The sequence below is a fragment of the Ranitomeya variabilis genome, chromosome 1, assembly GCF_051348905.1.
Source record: "Ranitomeya variabilis isolate aRanVar5 chromosome 1, aRanVar5.hap1, whole genome shotgun sequence".
Taxonomy (NCBI): Eukaryota; Metazoa; Chordata; class Amphibia; order Anura; family Dendrobatidae; genus Ranitomeya; species Ranitomeya variabilis.
In genome coordinates, this window is record NC_135232.1 from 685,665,020 (window position 1) to 685,688,906 (window position 23,887).

Here is a 23,887-nt window from a genome sequence, read left to right on the forward strand (position 1 = left end):
AAAAAAACGTATGTATGTTGCAGTCCCTTTAGAAGCCTTGTAGATATTGGAGGTCTAATTGATTGCTCCAAAAAACAGAAGTGTATGGGACTGTACACCGCTGTGCGCTCAGCGCTTCAGCACTGTCTTGAGCGATTAATGAGAGTTTTAGGACCCCCCACTTCCCAGGAGTATACACTAAACTAAGAGCTCATTCACAAATTAGTTTTTCGCGGATCACACACATATATATATATATATATATATATATATAATTGTCTAAGGGGTACTTCCGTCTTTCTGTCTGCAACTTCCGTCACGGAAATCCTGCGTCGCTGATTGGTCTCGCCAGCTGCCTATCATGGCTGCCGCGACCAATCAGCGATAGGCACAGTCCGATTAGTCCCTCCCTACTCCCCTGCAGTCAGTGCCCGGCACCCGCTCCATACTCCCCGCAGTCAGCGCTCACACAGGGTTAATGCCAGCGGTAACGGACTGCGTTATGCCGAGGGTAACGCACTCCATTACCGCTGCTATTAACCCTGTGTGTCCCCAACTTTTTACTATTGCTGCTGCCTATGCAGCATCAATAGTAAAAAGATCTAATGTTAAAAATAATAATAATAAAAAAACCCCTGCTATTCTCACCCTCCATGAGTCCGATATACGGCGTGGGCTGTGTTCTATACGGCGTGGGCTGTGTTCTATACGGCGTGGGCTGTGTTCTATACGGCGTGGGCTGTGTTCTATACGGCGTGGGCTGTGTTCTATACGGCGTGGGCTGTGTTCTATACGGCGTGGGCTGTGTTCTATACGGCGTGGGCTGTGTTCTATACGGCGTGGGCTGTGTTCTATACGGCGTGGGCTGTGTTCTATACGGCGTGGGCTGTGTTCTATACGGCGTGGGCTGTGTTCTATACGGCGTGGGCTGTGTTCTATACGGCGTGGGCTGTGTTCTATACGGCGTGGGCTGTGTTCTATACGGCGTGGGCTGTGTTCTATACGGCGTGGGCTGTGTTCTATACGGCGTGGGCTGTGTTCTATACGGCGTGGGCTGTGTTCTATACGGCGTGGGCTGTGTTCTATACGGCGTGGGCTGTGTTCTATACGGCGTGGGCTGTGTTCTATACGGCGTGGGCTGTGTTCTATACGGCGTGGGCTGTGTTCTATACGGCGTGGGCTGTGTTCTATACGGCGTGGGCTGTGTTCTATACGGCGTGGGCTGTGTTCTATACGGCGTGGGCTGTGTTCTATACGGCGTGGGCTGTGTTCTATACGGCGTGGGCTGTGTTCTATACGGCGTGGGCTGTGTTCTATACGGCGTGGGCTGTGTTCTATACGGCGTGGGCTGTGTTCTATACGGCGTGGGCTGTGTTCTATACGGCGTGGGCTGTGTTCTATACGGCGTGGGCTGTGTTCTATACGGCGTGGCTGCTATATATTGCGTGGGCTGTGTTATATACTGCGTGGCCTGTATTAACGCATCGGGTATTCTAGAATATGTATGTATGTATATAGCAGCCACATAGTATATAGCACAGGCCATTTGTCTGCTATATACTACATGGCTCCTATATACTACATGGCTCCTATATACTATGTGGCCTGTGTTATATACTATGTGGCTGCTATATACATACATACATACATATTCTAGAATACCCGATGCATTAGAATCGGGCCACCATCTAGTTTACTTATAATAGTCTATAGGGCTGTTCATATGTCTGTGATTTTTTATTTATTTATTTTTTGCTGACCAGTTGGTCCGCCGCACCAAAACAAGAACACACGTCCCATGTTGATTTGGGTGTCAGATCTAACTTGGCAATAAAAGTCTATGGGTCCGAGAAAAAAAAAAAAAAAATTCAGATAGTATTTCATCACCATCCAAAAAGCTGTCCATTTTTTACGGACTGATAAGAGAAGGTGGAGGAGGTTTTTGTTTTTATTTTCCTCTTATCAGAGAAAAACTAATGAGACACTGACCAATCCACCTCTCGGTGTCTCCCCTTTTCCTCATAGTTTGTAAGCTTGCGAGCAGGGCCCTCATTCCTCCTGGTATCTATTTTGAACTGTGATTTCTGTTATGCTGTAATGTCTATTGTCTGTACAAGTCCTCTCTATAATTTGTAAAGAGCTACGGAATATGTTGGCGCTATATAAATAAAAATTATTATTTATTATTATCTCAGATTTTCAACACTGAAGTCAGATCGATGCTCTCATATGAGAAAACCACTGACGTGTGCATGAGCCCTAATTCTGTGACTCGCAGGTGATACTACAGCGACATGATGCCCGAGCCCGTTAGTGTAGTCTTAAAGAGGTTGTCCACTACTTTATCATTGATGACCTGTCCTTAGGAGAGCTCATCAATGTCTGATGAGTCAGGGTCCGACACCACGGCTAATCAGCCATCCTCGGTGGTGGCGGAGTAAGTATATCCATCAGATGACAGCAGCTCCGCAATCGGGAAGTTCCAGACAGCTTCTGCCACTGAGAACAGCTAATAGGCATCGATGTCAGACCCAAACTGATCAGACACCCTAAGTATAAAGTAGTGAACAACCTCTTTAAAGCAGCCAATGGAAAAAAATAAGAGGAGCGAAGAGAAAAAAAAAAAATAAATAGGACATTAATATTTATCCACTTACGGATTCCAGTGTTCTTTAGAAATCCTGTACAGGCTAGCAAACATTATGGGAAGTATGACATTCGAGTTTTCCTCTATTAAACTCATGATATACTCGTTGTTCCAATAATATAAAGCTCGCTCCGCCACCTTCAAGAAAGGAGAGGAAAAAAAATGTTACAGCAAAAAGGAAAATAAAGCATTGTGTGTGAGAAGGAAGGGATGTTTTCATAGAGATGATTCAGGATAATATTTGGTGCTTCAATCACCACGCTGCTGATCACAATGACGAGTCCTCGATTCTCTCCACCACTTACAGCCGTTTTTTTCCATCTCATACACATTTACAAGGCGGTTCACATCAAACAGCCATAGAATATCAAAATAATGGAACACTGATGGGCTACAGCCTTTAGTATAAACGGCAGAGCGGACCTTCACTGTGACAGTGGCTGCAGTGGTCACGCGATACGATTTTTTAATTTTATTATTGTAAATTAATCTGTCAGTAGTAGCACTAGCACCATATGGGGATAACTTACTAAAAGTCAGTAAGATCATTCCCCACTCTCCACCAAGCCATATACAGTGCCTTGCAAAAGTATTCAGCCCTCTGGAACTTTTCAACCTTTTCCCACATATCATGCTTCAAACATAAAGATACCAAATGTAAATTTTTGGTGAAGAATCAACAACAAGTGGAACACAATTGTGAAGTTGAATGAAATTTATTGCTTATTTTAAATTTTTGTGGAAATTCAAAAACTGAAAAGTGGGGCGTGCAATATTATTCGGCCCCTTTAACTTAACCCCTTAAGCCCACAGGGTGGTTTGCATGTTAATGACCGGGCCAATTTTTACAATTCTGACCACTGTCCCTTTATGAGGTTATAACTCTGGAACGCTTCAACGGATCCCGGTGATTCTGACATTGTTTTCTCGTGACATATTGTACTTCATGATAGTGGTAAAATTTCTTTGATATTACCTGTGTTTATTTGTGAAAAAAAAGGAAATTTGGCAAAAAATTTGAAAATTTCGCAATTCTCCAATTTTGAATTTTTATGCCCTTAAATCACAGAGATATGTCACACAAAATACTTAAGTAACATTTCCCACATATCTTCTTTACAGCAGCACAATATTGGAAATAATATTTTTTTTTGTTAGGGAGTTATAAGGGTTAAAAGTTGACCAGCAATTTCTCATTTTTACAACACCATTTTTTTTTTTTAGGGACCACATCACATTTGAAGTCATTTTGAGGGGTCTATATGATAGAAAATAACCAAGTGTGACACCATTCTAAAAACTGCACCCCTCAAGGTGCTCAAAACCACATTCAAGTTTATTAACCCTTCTGGTGCTTCACAGGAATTTTTGGAATGTTTGAAAAAAATAAATAAATAAAAATTTAATTTTTTTCACAAAAAATTTACTTCAGCTCCAATTTGTTTTATTTTACCAAGGGTAACAGGAGAAAATGGACCCCAAAAGTTGTTGTACAATTTGTCCTGAGTACCCCGATACCCGATATGTGGGAGTAAAACACTGTTTGGGTGCATGGCAGAGCTCGGAAGGGAAGGAGCGCCGTTTGAATTTTCAATGCAAAATTGGCTGGAATTGAGATGGGACGCCGTGTTGCGTTGGGGAGCCCCTGATGTGCCTAAACATTGAAACCCCCCACAAGTGACACCATAAGAAACTTATCTAGATGTGTGGTGAGCACTTTAACCCACCAAGTGCTTCACAGAAGTTTATAATGTAGAGCCGTAAAAATATAATATTATTTCACAAAAATCAACTTTTCGCTCCCAAGGGTACCAGAAGAAATTGTACCCCAAAAGTTGTTGGGAAATTTGTCCTGAGTACGCTGATACCCCATATGTGGGGGTAAACCACTGTTTGGGTGCATGGGAGAGCTCGGAAGGGAAGGAGCGCCGTTTGACTTTTCAATGCAAAATTGGCCATGTTGCATTTGGAGAGCCCCTGATGTACCTAAACATAGAAACCCCCCACAAGTGACACCATTTTGGAAAGTAGACCCCCTAAGGAACTTATCTAGATGTGTTGTGAGAGCTTTGATCCCCCAAGTGTTTCACTACAGTTTATGACACCGAGCCGTGAAAATAAAAAATTTTTTTCCACAAAAATGTTTTTTTTTAGCCCCCCAAATTTTTATTTTCCCAAGGGTACAAGAGAAATTGGACACCAGAAGTTGTTGTCCAATTTGTCCTGAGTACGCCGATACCCCATATGTGGGGGCGAACCACCGTTTGGGTGCATGGCAGAGCTCGGAAGGGAAGGAGCGCCATTTGGAATGCAGACTTAGATGGATCGGTCTCCAGGCGTCACATTGCATTTGCACAGCCCCTGATGTACCTAAACAGTAGCAACCCTCCACAAGTGACCCCATATTGGAAACTAGACCCCCCAAGGAACTTATCTAGATGTGTTGGGAAAACTTTGAACCCCCAAGTATTTCACTACAGTTTAACACGCAGAGCTGTGAAAATAAAAAATCTTTTTTTTCCTACAAAAATGGTTTTTTAGCCCCCCAAATTTTTATTTCCCCAAGGGTAACAAGAGAAATTGGACCCCGGAAGTTGTTGATACAGCCCTGTTTGGGCGCACGGGAAAGCTCGGAAGGGAAGGAGCACTGTTTTACTTTTTCAACGCAGAATTGGCTGGAATTGAGATAGGACGCCATGTCGCGTTTGGAGAGCGCTGATGTGCCTAAACAGTGAATGCCCCCAATTCGAACTGAAGCCCTAACCCAAAAACACCCCTAACCCTAATCCCAACCACACCCCTAACCCTGACACACCCCTAACCCTAATCCCAACCGTAAATGTAATCCTAACCCTAGCCCCAACCCTAGCCCTAGCCCTAACCCTAATGGGAAAATGGAAATAAATACATTTTTTTTCCCCCAAGTATAAGGGGGTGATGAAGGGGTTTGATTTACTTTTATAGCGGGTTTTTTAGCGGATTTTTATGACTGGCAGCCGTCACACACTAAAAGACGCTTTTTATTGCAAAAAAATATTTTTTTGCGTTATCACATTTTGAGAGCTATTATTTTCCCATATTGTGGTCCACAGAGTCATGTGAGGTCTTGTTTTTTTGCGGGATGAGTTGACATTTTTATTGGTAACATTTTCGGGCACGTGACATTTTTTGATCGCTTTTTATTCTGATTTTTGTGAGGCAGTATGACCAAAAACCAGCTATTCATGAATTTCTTTTTGGGGGACGTTTATACCGCTCCGCATTTGGTAAAATGGATAAAGCAGTTTTATTCTTCGGGTCAGTACAATTACAGCAATACCTCATTTATATTTTTTTTTATGTTTTGGCGCTTGTATACGATAAAAACTATTTTATAGAAAAAATTATTTTTGCATCGCTTTATTCTGAGGACTATAACTTTTTTATTTAAAGAAATGTATTTATGGGAATAACTAGATGATGGCCCGATTCTAACGCATTGGGTATTCTAGAATATGTATGCGTAGTGTATTGCGCAGCCCACGCTGTACATTGCGCAGCCCACGCTGTACATTGCGCAGCCCACGCTGTACATTGCGCAGCCCACGCTGTACATTGCGCAGCCCACGCTGTACATTGCGCAGCCCACGCTGTACATTGCGCAGCCCACATTGTACATTGCGCAGCCCACGTTGTACATTGCGCAGCCCACGTATATAGCAATGTGGGCATGATATCCCTGTAAAAAAAAAAAAAAAAAAAAAAAAAGAATTAAAATAAAAAAATAGTTATATACTCACCTTCCGTTGGCGCCTGGATCCAGGAAGCGGTTACCGACGCTTGGGATCCACCGAAGCTCCGCCAAGCTGCTCACGCCGGCCGCCATCTTCCGTTCCCAGGATGCATTGCGAAATTACCCGGTCTCGCGAGAGCGCTAAGACTTCTGGGTAATTTCGCAATGAATCGCCGGGAAAGTAAGATGGCGGCCGGCGCGAGCGGCTTGGCGGACTGCGGAGTGTGAGTATAGCAGGTTTTTTGTTTTTTTTATTATTTTTAACATTACATTTTTTTACTATTGACGCCGCATAGGCAGCCTCAATACTAAAAAATTGGGGACACACAGGGTTAATAGCGGTTACGGAGTGCGTTACCCGCGGCATAACACGGTCAGTTACCGCCGGCATTAACCCTGTGTGACCGGTGACCGGATGGGAGTATGCGGGCGCCGGGCAGTGAGTGCGGGGAGTAAGGAGCGGCCATTTTCTTCTGGACTGTGCGCATTGCTGATTGGTCGTGGCAAAAAACCCACGACCATTGCCACAACCAATCAGCGACTTGGATTCCATGACAGACAGAGGCCGTGACCAATGAATATCCATGACAGACAGACAGACAGAAGGACAGACGGAAGTATCCATGACAGACAGACAGAAGGACAGACGGAAGTGACCCTTAGACAATTACATAGTAGATAGATATATATATATATATATTTATATTTACACAACTAAATTTTTTTTTTTTTACTTTATAACATTGCCCCGGGGTTGCATCATGTTTTAGGTCAGATCGCTGATCTGACACTTTGCATAGCACTGTGTCAGATCAGCGATCTGACGTACATTGCTCCTAGCTTACCAGTGCCTGCTCTGAGGCGCTTGGTATGCCACCTCCCTGCAGTACCCGGATGCAGCCCCGTGGCCATTTTGGATCCTGGGCCTGCAGGGATTAGATGGTAGGAGACCCTCGGAGCAACGAGATGACATCGCGTTGCTCTGAGGGTCTCAGGGAAGCACGCAGGGAGCCCCCTCCCTGCGCGATGCTTCCCTATACCGCCGGAACACTGCGATCATGTTTGATCGCAGTGTGCCGGGGGCAGTCCGTGAACACTCTTAGTGCCGGATGTCAGCTGTGATAGTCAGCTGACACCCAGCCGCGATCTGCTGCGCTCCCCCCGTGATCGCGGCTGATCGCTATGACGTACTATCCCGTCCCTGAGAATTAAGTCCCAGGTCACCTTGACGGGATAGTACGTCAAATGGGATTAAGGGGTTAATACTTTGTTGCGCCACCTTTTGCTGCGATTACAGCTACAAGTCGCTTGGGGTGTGTCTCTATCAGTTTTGTACATCGAGAGACTGAAATTCTTGCCCATTCTTCCTTGGCAAACAGCTCGAGCTCAGTGAGGTTTGATGGAGATCGTTTGTGAACAGCGTTTTTTAGCTCTTTCCACAGATTCTCGATTGGATTGAGGTCTAGACTTTGACTTGGCCATTCTAACATCTGGATACGGTTATTTGTGAACCATTCCATTGTAGATTTTGGGATCATTGTCTTGGAAAACAAATCTCCGTCCCAATCTCAGGTCTTTTGCAGACTCCAAAATGTTTTCTTCAAGAATGGTCCTGTATTTGGCTCCATCCATCTTCCCATCAATTTTAACCATCTTCCCTGTCCCTGCTGAAGAAAAGCAGGCCCAAACCATGATGCTGCCACCACCATATTTGACAGTGGGGATGGTGTGTTCAGGGTGATTAGTTGTGTTGCCTTTACGCCAAACATATCGTTTGTCATTGTTGCCAAAAATTTTGATTTTGATTTAATCTGATCAGAGCACCTTCTTCCACATGTTTGGTGTGTCTCCCAGGTGGCTTGTTGCAAACTTTAAACAACACTTTTTATATGGATATCTTTGAGAAATGGCTTTCTTCTTGCCACTCTGCCATAAAGGCCAGATTTGTGCAGTGTATGACTGATTGTTGTCCTATGAACAGACTGTCCCACCTCAGCTGTAGATCTCTGTAGTTCATCCAGAGTGATCATGGGCCTCTTGGTTGCATCTCTGATCAGTCTTCTCCTTGTTTGAGATGAAAGTTTAGAGGGACGGCCGGGTCTTGGTAGATTTGCAGTGGTATGATACTCCTTCCATTCAATATGATCGCTTGCACAGTGCTCCTTGGGATGTTTAAAGTTTTGGAAATCATTTTGTATCCAAATCCGGCTTTAAACTTCTCCACAACAGTATCACGGACCTGCCTGTTGTGTTCCTTGGTCTTCATGATGCTCTCTGTGCTTCAAACAGAACCCTGAGACTATCACAGAGCAGGTGCATTTATACGGAGACTTGAATACACACAGGATGATTATATTTATCATCATTAGGCATTTAGGACAACATTGGATCATTCAGAGATCCACAATGAACTTCTGGAGTGAGTTTGCTGCACTGAAAGTAAAGGGGACGAATAATATTGCACGCCTCACTTTTCAGTTTGTGAATTTCCACAAGAATTTTAAATAACCAATAAATTTCGTTCAACTTCACAATTGTGTTCCATTTGTTGTTGATTCTTCACCAAAAATTTACATTTGGTATCTTTATGTTTGAAGCATGGTATGTGGGAAAAGGTTGAAAAGTTTCAGGGAGCCAAATACTTTTGCAAGGCACTGTATATGCATGCAGGTCTTAAAAGATATAAATGTGTCAATTGATTTACATTTCAATCTGTTGCTGCACTCTCCAGTAACTAGCACTTTCTATTCATAAGCAAAAGGGACATTAAGTGCTCTGAGAGTGACAGAGCAGTTTCTAAGCTTGCTTTTTCAACCAAGCAACAGCCTCTTTAGCTTGATTGACAGCACACCGTCTGATTTCTTCACCCAACATTCCACAGACAGTGATTGGTCAATCAAGAAAAAGAAGCTGGTGCTGGGCAGGGAAGCATCAAGAGGCAGAGGCTTGGGAAGTGCTCAGTGACACCCACAGTACTTATGCATCATTTCCATATGACTTAAACCACTAATTTCTTGAGAATGCAGCAGCAGATAAAAGATATAAAAGACCTGCATGCCCATAGGTGCTGTTTGGGGGGAGCTGATCTTACTCTTTTATAAAAAGGGCTGTTCAATGAAGATAAATCATCACCTCTCGAAAGGATAGATGTGACAAAAAAATAAATAAAAAATCTGACTGTTGGAACCAGCACGGATCTGCAGAAAAGAGCACTTTTAACCCCCTTAGAAAGGATCTGCATTATGCGCGCTTAACCGCTATGTTTGTCCCCATAAGGAATGAATGGAGAAGCAGACGAGCATAAGGACTATAAGCTCCATCCTGTTGGGGGATATAAGTGCCCCGGTCAGAGATGATCTGTACTGTGGTCAGGCGAATTAGGATTTTCAAAGGACAACTCCTTTAACCTTTTGAGGACTGTAACTTCAAATCGAATAAAGCAAAACAGCTAACTTGTTGCCTTAAATTTTATGCTGCACAAATCATTTATGTGGTTTTATTACATTATTTTTGCACAATAAATACACTGAAAAAAAAAGTATTTGTTGCTGTGCCGACATATTCGGAGAGCCATAAGTTTTACAATTTTCTGTTAGCTTAGCTGTGTGAGGGCTTGTTTTTTGAGTGACAAGCTGTATTTTTCATTGGTGCCATTTTGGGACAGACAAGACTTCGATTTCTTATTTTTTTTTTTTTCATTTTAGTGAGGACAGATGCAAAAAAAAAAACAAAAAAAAACGTTTCCGGCATAGATTTTGATCATTTTTTTTTTAAAATATAACATAATAGTTTTATTGTACGGGTCATTACGAATGTGGTGAAAACAAGTAGGTATATTGGTTTTGCAGATGTGGTTTGTTTTTATCCCACAAATAAACCATATTTTTATTCTGAAAACTGGAATTTGTGTTTCTGGGCTTTCTTTATTACTTTTTTTTTTATACCTAAAACTATTTAAAGTTATATTTTTATACTATACTATACTATACTTAGCTCCACAACATTCTATGATCACAATACCGCGCACTACTTCAGTAGTGCAATACATTATCCAGACTTTCAATGCCTGACTGTGGAATAGCCTATTAGGACACGCCTCCAGCATGATCTGATAGGCTCAAGCATGATCAGATGAGCTGCCAGGGTGCAAATGGGCTGACAGAGGGAGCAATCTGCATCTGTCAAACTCCTCACAAGTGGCTGTCACTAATGATAGCGTTACCTGAGAGGTTAAAGTGCTGGGATCAGAGCTAGCTCTGCGCTCAGCACACATTGTCAAAGCTTAGCTGTGTATTAAAGGGAACCCGTCAGCAGGATTGTACATAGTAACCTACATACAGTGTCAGGTCGGTGCCGTTATACTGATTACGATGATTCCTTGGTTGATGAAATCCATCTTGTGTTTTTTTCTTAATCCTTATTTTCAGTTTCGAGTTAATGATATGCTCGTGCTTTGGTGTGGCCCGGGGGGGTTGGGGTTTTGGGGCTTCATGTGGTGCTCTGATTAGCTATTCATAATGCAGCCTGCTGACAGGTCACTGATCCCTCACTGACCTGCCCCCTAGTTTGCATATTGAACATCAGTACATACTGAATGAAAAAAAAAAACGCTTCTGCAGGGAGGCACTGGCCGCAGCAACGTAATCGCACGGTTACTGTGCACTTACTCCCTTTTTGCTTATTTAGAAATGGCGTCCGCCGCCATGTGCGCAGTAGCAGCTATCGGTGTGTATAGAGAGCTGATAGCTGCTATTGCGCAGGTGACATCTTGCTGGAGGAGAAGAAGAAGAAAAAAAAAAAAAAAAAGATTTCCTCCTTCAATATGGCGCCTCATGCGCCTGCACAGTAGCAGCTCTCGGAGATCGCCGATAGCTGCTATTGCGCAGGCGGCACCATCTTGGAGGAGGAAATCTTTATTATTTCTTCTCCAGCAAGATGGCGCCGCCGGCGCCTGCGCAATAGCAGCTATCTAAACACACAGAGTTGCTACCGCGCGCATGCGGTGGACATCATTTTCAAATTGACTTTTTTTTTTTCCCCCTCGCTCAATTAAATAAGCAAAAAGGGATAAAGTGCACAGTAACCATGCGATTATGCTGCAGCGAAGGTGCCACAGCCGGCACCTCTCTCTTCAGTATGTGCTGGTATTCATTATGCAAATTAGGGGGCAGGTCAGTGAGGGAGCAGTGACTTGTCAGCAGGCTGCATTATGAATAGCTAATCAGAGCACCAGTGTGTCTAGGTTACTGTGCACGGTCCTGCTGACAGGTTCCCTTTTAAAGAAGGCTCCTACTGCAGATGGCACGGGCACAACTCCTGAGCACGTCAAGAAATAACCATCCAACTAAGGTACAATAAGCTTCTTTTTATTAATGCACATGGGAGCGGCGGTGCCATTTTGAAAGACATGCAGAGAGCGCCGACAGGCAGCTCTGCAATCCTCCGCCCCCATCTCCTGTGCCTCACCACCCTCCGTGCTATTTTTATGCATTTTTGACAGTGATAATTATAACCTGTCATCCCTACTGCTTGAGAACATGTTTAATTCAATACAGAGCAAAGATTGAAAGAAAGGATGATTGATGTGAACGGTGGGTATTGATTTCTCCATACAGGAAAGCGCGTCATTTATTGTAGGTCACATTTTGTATTTTACTAAATTTATCGCCGATCACATATTAAAGATGTGAAATGAACGATATAAGACAACTCTGGATAAGACTGGCACCCTGGGTTATAACAGAAGAAGTTTTCCTCCACATCGGCAAATAACACCTGTCCACAAGGTCCACGGTCCAATGACTGTTCCCAAGAACAGACTGTCTATGGGTCAGCCAGATATCGCCGGGCTCCGCGCTGGCCGTCCTATATACAATCTAGGAATGGTGGTGGTCCGGTCCCGGCAGTCAGACTGCAGCAATCAGTATAAATTATCTCCTATCCTGTGCACCAACTAGTAAGCCCCTGTTTTGTGTCTCACGGCTGTCTGATAGTTTGGTGCAAGAGCCAGGTCAAGCAGACAGCCATAGAGGATAGTTGGCGCTCACCTGGAAATGAGGGCTGGAAACACACTTGGAAATTTGTTTAAACAAAGGCTCTTGGATTTTGACAAACTGTGAAGGTTCAATGACATCCAAGATCTCCTCCAACTCCCCGAGAAACATGACCTGGAAAACAGAATAATGTACGGGGCCGTGTTACTGACGGAGTACAGAGGAAAGCCAAGCCGTAAGCTGTATACCTAAACCTGTGCTGCTCCTGCTGCTGCAAAACTACAACTCCCAGCATGCCTTGACCGTCACAGGTTGGTGCTATACGAATGGGTGAAATCATACTTACAATCACAGACTAGCACCTGTTATTTCTGGGATATGCTACGGTCTCGGACCTCCGATCCTGGGTCACAAAGGTTCGTACGTCCGGTTCTGCAGCAATAGGGTCATGTCTAGGTATACCGTAACTGCTGTGCTTGCCGCCCAAAATCATGTTACCAGGTCGGTCAGAGGGTAACCATTCATATTAGTCTTACAGAGAACGTGTCAGGAGGTTTTTGCTATGTAATCTGAGAGCAACAGGATGCAGAGACCCCGATTGTAGCGATGTGTCACTTGCTCAGCAGCTTGCTGTAGTTTCCATACCATCAGTGTTTTATCATCAGGAGATCATCATTACAGGGACTAGGTGTTGTGTGCATGCCAGTCCAGCTAATCTCTGTAACCCCATCCCCACCACTGACTGGCAGCTTGCCATCAGTGTACACAAAACTGCCAATCAGTGGTGGGAGTGGGGTTACACAGATTAGCTGGACTGTCATGCGCGCAACACCTAATCCAGAAGTGATAATCTCCTGATGATAAATTACAGATGGCATTGAAACTACAACATGTATTCTAGTAAGTAACACATTGCGGGAATCAGGCTCTCAGCCCCTACATCATGCTGCTCAGATTCCTTTGCAAAAACCTGCTGAGAGATTCCTGTAAAAGGGGGTGGAGGTTCTCACAGATTTCACTTGGTTACTACTAAAATTTGATAAAAATAGTGTGATTAATCAAGTCCCCCATGGCAGAAGGAGAAAGGCCTGGCCTCCTGGGTGCCTTTTGCACTGAGCCAAACAATGTTCTGGCATGAGCCGCGACGTCATAATGTCAAGGCACCTAGTAAGTGCAAGAGGTGCAAAGGGTACCGGGAAGACGACGGACAGCACAGAAGTGAAGATCTCCCGGGTCCAGCAGCCACGCAGGACCAGACTGGACACACAGATACAGGATTCTCTGCATAAAGCTGGTACCATGCATGGGTGCGCTTAAAGGAATCACCTACCTCTTTTTGACTACATGTTTTTGGCCAGAATTTCATCAATCCTCTAATGACCTAAAAAAGAAAAAGAAAACAAAAAAAAACACACATTTTTTTTTTACTATCCAACAGTGAGGAAACAATTTTTATCATGGTGATGGAAACACACTCACCGGTTCTGTGAGGGAAGGGTCTTTTTCCAGGAACTGTACTATACAATATGCCAGCTGTAGAGGAAAAAGAGTTTGAGCAGGACTAGAAGAACAAAAGGTGGAACGAAACATATGTAACAAGCGGTATGTAATGGTTAGAAGATTACAAGGCACAATTCTAAGAAAGCGGATCCAGAATGGTTGGGAGAAGTACAGGAGATGTTGGTGGGTTGTACTTTCTCTGCTCCACTAAAGAGAATGCTTCTTTTTAAGAAAGTAACCATGTATTGCTAATTCTGAACAACACCTTTAAGCAGTGTTTTCCACATACTGATGACACAGGCCATTCGCAATAAATCCACTGGGAGAGAAAAAGCAATGGTCATACCTGTGCGTGGAAGAGGGATAAGCTCCTGACGGTGTGCAGGGGGATCAGCACTTTTACCAGGAACTGTTTGTGTTCTGCTTTCAGAGGTAATGCAAAGCCATTAATAATACTGTAAGAGAAAGGGGGAAAGTCATCAGCACAAGTATGGAGTAGGGCTACTTTCACACTAGTGTCGTGCACTGCACGTCGCTATGCGTCGTTTTGGAGAAAAAACGCATCCTGCAAAGGTGCTTGCAGGTTGCGTTTTTTCTCCATTGACTTATATTACCGTCGCCACCAAAAAAACGTTGCTTGTAACGCATGCGTGGCCGGAACTCCTCCCCGCACCTCACAATGGGGCAGCGGATGCGTTGAAAAACAGCATCCGCTGCCCCCGTTGTGCGGCGCATTCACTGCTAGCGTCGGAACGACGCAATTCGTCGTGCGTCATCCGACGCTAGCGTGAAAGTAGCCTAAGAGCATGCTCACATGTGGCAGAGTATCCACATCAAAAGCCTTTAAGTCAACCTGGCGGCAGCCTACCCTACAAATCTGCTGACAGCAGAGCTGTGGTGTTAGGCCATGTTCACACTTTGTGACCTCTGTGGGTTCTCCCGCAGCGGATTTGATAAATCTGCAGGGCAAAACCGCTGCGGTTATCCCTGCAGATTTATCGCGGTTTGTTCCGCAGTTTCAGCTGCGGGTTTCCGCCTATACTATTGATGCTGCATATGCAGCAATATGCAGCATCAATAGTAATGTTAAAAATAATAAAAATTGGTTATACTCACCCTCTGACGTCCGGATCTCCTCGGCGCTGCACCCGGCGGTCCGGTTCCAAAGAAGATGTGCGAGAAGGACCCTTCGTGACGTCACGGTCATGTGACCGCGACGTCACCGCAGGTCCTGTTCGCGCAGCAACTCTGACCGGCCGGCCGCGTGCAGCGCTGAGAGGTGAGTATATCATTTTTTTATTTTAATTCTTTTTTTTTACCCCAAATATGGTTCCCAGGGCCTGGAGGAGAGTCTCCTCTCTTCCACCCTGGGTACCACCCGCACATTAGCCGCTTACTTCCCGCAACATGGGCACAGCCCCATGCGGGAAGTAAGCGGATCAATGCATTCCTATGGGTGCAGAATCGCAGCGATTCTGCACAAAGAAGTGACATGCTGTGGGTTTTAAACCACTGTGTTTCTGCGCGGTTTTTCCCGCAGCATGTGCACAGCGGTTTGCGGTTTCCATAGGGTTTACATGTAAATGGAAACGCTATGGAAACTGCTGCGGACCCGCAGCATCAAAATCGCCGCGGATCCGCGGTAAAAACCGCAAAGTGTGAACATGGCCTTATACAGCACGGAGGCTGCAATTAATGAACATTAGTGACAGGGACCATCCTTAACCAGGTAAGCTTTTGGGCCCTTGGATAAAAATAATGCTAACTACCATATTTTTCAGACTATAAGGTCACGCTCACACGGTCAGTATTTTACCTCAGTATCTGTAAGCCAAAAACAAAAGTGGGGGGATACAGAAGTGAAGTGTTTATATGAAACTTTTCTTACAAATACTGGTGTAAAATACTGACCAAATTCTGAACGTGTCAATGTGGCCTTACACAAACACACGGCTTTGCTACATGCACATTTATACACACACACAGCTCTGCCACATGCACATTCATACACACAGCTCTGCTAAATGCATTTTATACACACAGCTCTGCTACACAGGGCTGAAAGGTCAGAGTCTGTATCCATTTTGGCAGAGTCAGAATAAAATTAACCAAATCCAAAAATATGTAATAAATTGGGTACAGTAGTACAATGCAGAATGTGCTGTAAATGTTTTCATAAGAATTTGGGAAAGTTATGAAACGTCCTATAAATGTCTGTTCTGTTCCTGATCTAAGCATCTGGGTTTTTAGCGGAGATGAATCTGTGCTCCACTTTATGTACATGCTCAGTAGTGACCGATACTGGAGAGTCGGAGTCAAGTCAGAATTAAGGGAAATTGAAGATTCGGGAGGTTTGGCTTACTGACTCCACAGCTGCACATTAATACATACCTACAGCTCTGCTACATGCACATTTATATACACACACAGAGTTCTGCTACATGCACTTTTATAGACACGTGTGATTGGGAAGGATGCGGTGTCTGCGTTCTCCATAACAGGAAGCTGTATTCGGACTATAAGAAGAGCACACATTTTAGCAAGAGCTTTTCTTACTAAAAAGTGCATATTTAAGTCTGAAAAATACAGAAAGTACCTTACAGCAATATTGGAGTTCCTGCATTTATTAATGGCTGTGTGTGACGCATCGTGTGTGTATATACCTTTGTAGTTTTGCTATGTGGCATATTTTTGCTTTTGTACATTCATTTAATATTAACCCCTTCAAGACGCAGCCCTTTTTCGTTTTTGTTTTTCGCTACCCCAACTTCCCAGAGCCATAACCTTTTTATTTTTCCGTCAATATGGCCATGTGAAAGCTTGTTTTTTGCGGGACAAGTTGTACTTTTTAATGTCACCATTGGTTTTACCATGTCTTGTACAAGAAAAGGAGAAAAAAATTCCAAGTGAGGTGAAATTGCAAAAAAAGTGCAATCCCACACTTGTTTTTTTGTTTGGCTTTTTTCCTAGGTTCACTAAATGCTAAAACTGACCGGCCATTATGATTCTTCAGGTCATTACGAGTTCATAGACACCAAACATGTCTAGATTATTTTTTATGTAAGTGGTGAAAAAAAAAATACCAAACTTTTCTAAAAAAAAAAAAAAAATTGCGCAATCTTCCGATACCCATAGCGTTTCCATTTTTCGGGATCTCAGGTCGGGTGAGGGCTTATTTTTTGCGTGCCGAGCTTCCATTTTTAATGATACAACTTTTGTGCAGATACGTTCTTTTGATCGCCCGTTATTGCATTTTAATGCAATGTCACGGCGACCAAAAAAAAACGTAATTCTGGCGGTTTGAATTTTTTTCTCGCTACGCCGTTTAGTGATCAGGTTAATCCTTTTTTTTATTGACAGATCGGGCGATTCTAAATGCGGCGATACCAATATGTGTAGGTTTGATTTTTTTTTTTATTGTTTTATTTTGAATGGGGCGAAAGAGGGGTGATTTAAACTTTTATATTTGTTTTAGTTTTTTCATATTTTTTTTTTAAACTTTTTTTTTTTTTTTACTTTTGCCATGCTTCAATAGTCTCCATGGGAGGCCAGAAGCTGATCAGCTCTGCTTCATGGGAGCGATGCTTAGATCACCTCTATGTAGCAGAATTACTGCATTGCTATGAGCGCCGACCACAGGGTGGCGCTCACAGAAATCCGGCATCAACAACCACAGAGGTCTCAAGGAGACCTCTGGTTGTTATGGCGACGCATTGCTGACCCCTAATCATGTGACGGGGTCGGTGATGCACGCATTTCCGACCCGATAACCGGAAGCGGTAGTTAAATGCCGCTGTCAGTTTGACAGCGGCATTTAACTAGTTAATAGCGGCGGGTGGATCGCGATTCCACCTGCCGCTATTGCGCGCACATGTCAACTGTTCAAAACAGCTGACATGTCGCGACATTGATGTGGGCTCACCGCCGGAGCTCGCATCAAAGGGGAGACAACATGCGCCGTACTAGTACAGCGCATGTCGTGAAGGGGTTAAAGATGTATGAGCCCTGTGTTTGTTTGTTTTTGTTATAATATGTTTAAGGGTCCTCGCGACGCTCCACCAGACATGATAAAGATTTGCCATGTTCATTTTTGGACTGTGGATCCTAGTTTTTTTTTCTTGTTTCGGGGAGACAGGCAGTCAGAGGAGTCTTGCAGCTCTCTCTCATAGAGAATGCAGAGGAGCTCCGCAGAGAGAGCACTTCTGTGTATGGGAGAGTTGGGAGAGACAGCTGGAGGCCGAACCATCATGGGGCTCTGTAGTTTCCAAACGGCTTTTAACAAAACGCTGGGACAGAGAAGCTGATCCTTTATCGAGTGAGATCGCTCTCGCCTGTCAGTGTTTGAGCACACTGTTTTCCAGCTTTGGACCAGCACCAGTGAAAATAGCCTGATGCCAACGGATTTGTCCTGGGAGTACATATAAGTGTGCTTACAATGAACGTCTCAATACTCTGTACGGATGTGCACATACATAGCAGCTCAGGCAGATTTCTTCATTGATTTTTAATAGCTGCAGAATTTGGGATTGAAATTGACAAGTTGTTTCCGCATCAGGAGGCGGACGGCGTTGATTGTGTTGCTTTGACGGGCACCTTGCAGCCGGCCGGTATCCCATTCTGACGAGTAAGACAGGTACACAATACTTGGCGGCTGAGCATATATCCAAGCCATCATCAGCGACGCTCACCACCCGATGGAGAGTGGTGCCCGGAGAGACCCTTCAGGAGGCACGATTATCATACTGAAAAGAGTGAGTAAAAGCTGAGGTGCCCTCTTACCTTCCTAATATTTCCAGCAGTTCTGCTACTCCATTAAAGTGTTCTGTTTCATAAACAAATCTGAAATGAAATGTGAAAACGTTACAAGAAGATACATGGTGCACACTGCCCCTGTGATGCACACGTTCCCGTATACTTACCGTAGAAAAATATTGTTAATCTGTTTTCGAATAAACGCTCTAAGGCCGAGAAATTTGCCATAAATTCTGTGTAAGACTGTTTTTAGGTAGTCCCGTTCACGAGGGTCTTCACTGTCAAACAGCTCTAAAAGCTGAAAGAAAAAAAAAAAACTAACTAATGGTTCTGTTAACCAATTACTATAAGGCCTGGCTCATAGATCGACATACAGAAAAGTTGCAGTGTAAACTGGGACAGTGATATTATTGGTCACGTCCATACTGGTCCCATGTCAGCACGCCTGTGCATATATGGGTCATCTCCAGTCCAAAACAAGCTATTTATTGGGCCAGAAGATATATCTAACTGCAAGGCTTTGTCTAAACCGGGGCTCAAACCTGCGCGCAATACAAAGGGAGACGCACAATAAGCCCGAGGCTTAAATAAAGCTCAGATGTAAGAATTCATGGAACGTCCAAAATCAAATGCAGATAAAAAGTGCCTGACACGACGCAAAGGTATCCGAAATATGTCAAGAACCTGACGGCACCAGCTTGAAGGGCTTCAGGCTCCGTCGAAATGGAGAAACAACACTACACTCACCTCTGTCTGGTCAAACTTTAAGGAATACCTACTATTTTTTTTTGTAGGCATTTAAATATCCAGCAGATCTGTGGGGGTAGCCAGGTGCGGAGACCCTCTGCAGATTGCTTAAAAAACTGCTCAGAGACACATAGCTCTGTCTCCTGAGAAGTCAGTGGGGTCTCAGGATCCGCACTCCCCTAAATCTGCAGGGGACTAAAAAGAAGAGGAAAAAAAAAAAATAAGTTTCAAAAGGTTACTATTTAAAAAGGGCTTGGCCACCTTATATACGATCATGACCATTACGAATGTGCAAAATAATAAAGGAGTGCACTAGGAAATGTGGACACTAGGTGGCAGAAGAGCACACATTTCTACAGACCTCCCTGAGAAGTTCCTCGAAGGAGCGGATATAGGCCATTAATCCCAGCGGGGTTTCCATGCTCCCATTGCAGGGGCGTGTGTTCTCCATGCTACACATAGAATCAATGTATATACAATGTTCAGGTCCTAGAAATGCATGTATGCTCTTCTGCCCTTATTATAGCCCAGAGCCGATTCATTCATTTTACCGTATAATGTACTGAAAAATTGAATACTACATTCCCAAGCGCGGTTAAACTGTAAAACAAAAATTATGGCGTTGATTTTGGGGCTGGTTTATATGGTGCTGATCGTGCAGAGCAAGTAACCCGGTGACAATCCTGCAGGTCAGAATGAGGACAGATACCAAACGTGCACGGCAAGCTGACATTTTCACTGATGTTATTTAAGCCTAGTGTGTACTCCAGAATGACATTTAACCCCTTCATGACCCAGCCTATTTTGGCCTTAATGACCTGGCCGTTTTTTGCAATTCTGACCAGTGTCCCTTTATGAGGTAATAACTCAGGAACGCTTCAACGGATCCTAGCGGTTCTGAGATTGTTTTTTCGTGACATATTGGGCTTTCATGTTAGTGGTAAATTTAGGTCAATAATTTCTGCGTTTGTGAAAAAAATGGAAATTTGGCGAAAATTTTGAAAATTTCGCAATTTTCAAATTTTGAATTTTTATTCTGTTAAATCAGAGAGTTGTGTGACACAAAATAGTTAATAAATAACATTTCCCACATGTCTACCGTATATACTCGAGTATAAGCCGACCCGAGTATAAGCCGACCCCCCTAATTTTGCCACAAAAAACTGGGAAAACTTATTGACTCGAGTATAAGCCTAGGGTGGAAAATGCAGCAGGTACCGGTGAATTTCAAAAATAAAAATAGATACTCCATACCGTTAATTATTGCCCCATAGATGCTCCACATAAAGCTGTGCCACATATAATGCTCTGCACCGTTCATTATGGCCCCATAGATGCTCCACATAAAGCTGTGCCATATATAATGCTCTGCACAGTTCATTATGGCCCCATAGATGCTCCACATAAAGCTGTGCCATATATAATGCTCTGCACAGTTCATTATGGCCCCATAGATGCTCCACATAAAGCTGTGCCATATATAATGCTCTGCACCGTTCATTATGGCCCCATAGATGCTCCACATAAAGCTGTGCCATATATACAATGCTCTGCACCGTTGCCCCATAGATAGCTGTGCCATATATATAATGCTCTGCACCGTTGCCCCATAGCTGTGCCATATATATAATGCTCTGCACCGTTGCCCCATAGCTGTGCCATATAGTGCTCTGCACCGTTGCCCCATAGCTGTGCCATATATATAATGCTCTGCACCGTTGCCCCATAGCTGTGCCATATAGTGCTCTGCACCATTGCCCCATAGCTGTGCCATAGAGTGCTCTGCACCATTGCCCCATAGCTGTGCCATAGAGTGCTCTGCACCGTTGCCCCATAGCTGTGCCATATATATATATAATGCTCTGCACCGTTGCCCCATAGCTGTGCCATACAGTGCTCTGCACCGTTGCCCCATAGCTGTGCCATATATATATAATGCTCTGCACCGTTGCCCCATAGCTGTGCCATATAGTGCTCTGCACCGTTGCCCCATAGCTGTGCCATATAGTGCTCTGCACCGTTGCCCCATAGCTGTGCCATATAGTGCTCTGCACCGTTGCCCCATAGCTGTGCCATATAGTGCTCTGCACCGTTGCCCCATAGCTGTGTCATATAGTGCTCTGCACCGTTGCCCCATAGCTGTGCCATATAGTGCTCTGCACCGTTGCCCCATAGCTGTGCCATATAGTGCTCTGCACCGTTGCCCCATAGCTGTGCCATACAGTGCTCTGCACCGTTGCCCCATAGCTGTGCCATACAGTGCTCTGCACCGTTGCCCCATAGCTGTGCCATACAGTGCTCTGCACCGTTGCCCCATAGCTGTGCCATATAGTGCTCTGCACCGTTGCCCCATAGCTGTGCCATATAGTGCTCTGCACCGTTGCCCCATAGCTGTGCCATACAGTGCTCTGCACCGTTGCCCCATAGCTGTGCCATATAGTGCTCTGCACCGTTGCCCCATAGCTGTGCCATATAGCGCTCTGCACCGCTGCCCCATAGCTGTGCCATATAGTGCTCTGCACCGTTGCCCCATAGCTGTGCCATATATATAATGTTCTGCACCGTTGCCCCATAGCTGTGCCATATATATAATGCTCTGCACCGTTGCCCCATAGCTGTGCCATATAGTGCTCTGCACCGTTGCCCCATAGCTGTGCCATATATATATAATGCTCTGCACCGTTGCCCCATAGCTGTGCCATATAGTGCTCTGCACCGTTGCCCCATAGCTGTGCCATATATATATAATGCTCTGCACCGTTGCCCCATAGCTGTGCCATATAGTGCTCTGCACCGTTGCCCCATAGATGTGCCATATAATGCTCTGCACCATTGCCCCATAGCTGTGCCATATAGTGCTCTGCACCGTTGCCCCATAGCTGTGCCATATAGTGCTCTGCACCGTTGCCCCATAGCTGTGCCATATAGTGCTCTGCACCGTTGCCCCATAGCTGTGCCATATAGTGCTCTGCACCGTTGCCCCATAGCTGTGCCATATATATAATGCTCTGCACCGTTGGCCCATAGATACTCCACATAAATCTGTGCCATTGCTGCTGCTGCAATAAAAAAAAAAAACACATACTCACCTCTCTTGCTTGCAGCTCCTCAGCGTCCCGTCCCGGCGTCTCTCCGCACTGACTGATCAGGCAGAGGGCTATATGACTATATGCGTCATCGCGCCCTCTGACCTGCACAGTCAGTGCGGAGAGACGCCGGGAAGATGGCGCGACGCCCGGCGTGTGGAACGAGGACAGGTGAATATGACATACTTACCTGCTCCCGGCGTCCCGCTCGAAGAGCTGCGGCACCCGGAGACCGTGGGGCGGGCAGGGGGAGCCTCAGGAACGCCGGAACTAGGTGAGTATATGACAGTCCTCACCCGCCGACCCCACCACCGATCATGACTCGAGTATAAGCCGAGAGGGGCACTTTCAGCCCAAAAATTTGGGCTGAAAATCTCGGCTTATACTCGAGTATATACGGTACTTTACATCAGCACAATTTTGGAAACAAAATTTTTTTTTGCTAGGAAGTTATAAGGGTTAAAATTTGACCAGTGATTTCTCATTTTTACAACAAAATTTACAAAACCATTTTTTTTAGGGACCACCTCACATTTGAAGTCAGTTTGAGGGGTCTATATGGCTGAAAATACCCAAAAGTGTCACCATTCTAAAAACTGCACCCCTAAAGGTGCTCAAAACCACATTCAAGAAGTTTATTAACCCTTCAGGTGTTTCACAGCAGCAGAAGCAACATGGAAGGAAAAAATGAACATTTAACTTTTTAGTCACAAAAATGATCTTTTAGCAACAGTTTATTTTCCCAAGGGTAAAAGGAGAAACTGGACCACGAACGTTGTTGTCCAATTTGTCCTGAGTACGCCGATACCTCATATGTGGGGGTAAACCACTGTTTGGGCCCACGGCAGGGCTCGGAAGGGAAGGAGCGCCATTTGACTTTTTGAATGAAAAATTATCTCCATCGTTAGCGGACACCATGTCGCGTTTTGAGAGCCCCTGTGTGCCTAAACATTGGAGCTCCCCCACAAGTGACCCCATTTTGGAAACTAGACCCCCCAATGAACTTATCTAGATGCATAGTGAGCACTTTAAACCCTCAGGTGCTTCACAAATTGATCCGTAAAAATGAAAAAGTACTTTTTTTTGACAAAAAATTTCTTTTAGCCTCAATTTTTTCATTTTCACATGGGCAACAGGATAAAATGGATCCTAAAATTTGTTAAATTTGTTGGGCAATTTCTCCTGAGTACGTAGATACCTCACTTGTGGGGGTAAACCACTGTTTGGGCGCACGGCAAGGCTCGGAAGGGAAGGCGCGCCATTTGACTTTTTGAATGGAAAATTAGCTCCAATCGTTAACGGACACCATGTCGCGTTTGGAGAGCCCCTGTGTGCCTAAACATTGGAGCTCCCCCACAAGTGACCCCATTTTGGAAACTAGACCACCCAAGGAACTAATCTAGATGTGTGG

The 23,887-nt window shown here is 44.4% G+C and overlaps 1 protein-coding gene across 3 annotated transcripts in view; it reads right to left on the reverse strand.

The window, feature by feature from the left end:
* The window catches only part of PPP2R5E (protein phosphatase 2 regulatory subunit B'epsilon), an 80,662-nt gene that overhangs the window by 7,791 nt on the left and 48,984 nt on the right, over positions 1-23,887 (reverse strand). For all 3 annotated transcript variants that reach the window (XM_077265868.1, XM_077265883.1, XM_077265875.1), the window contains exons 6-12: positions 18,811-18,941; positions 18,671-18,730; positions 14,238-14,346; positions 13,871-13,924; positions 13,722-13,772; positions 12,446-12,565; positions 2,637-2,764 (exon numbers count right to left, since the gene is read on the reverse strand). In XM_077265868.1, coding sequence (XP_077121983.1) covers positions 2,637-2,764; positions 12,446-12,565; positions 13,722-13,772; positions 13,871-13,924; positions 14,238-14,346; positions 18,671-18,730; positions 18,811-18,941 — 653 coding nt within the window. The remainder of the gene's footprint in view (positions 1-2,636; positions 2,765-12,445; positions 12,566-13,721; positions 13,773-13,870; positions 13,925-14,237; positions 14,347-18,670; positions 18,731-18,810; positions 18,942-23,887) is intronic.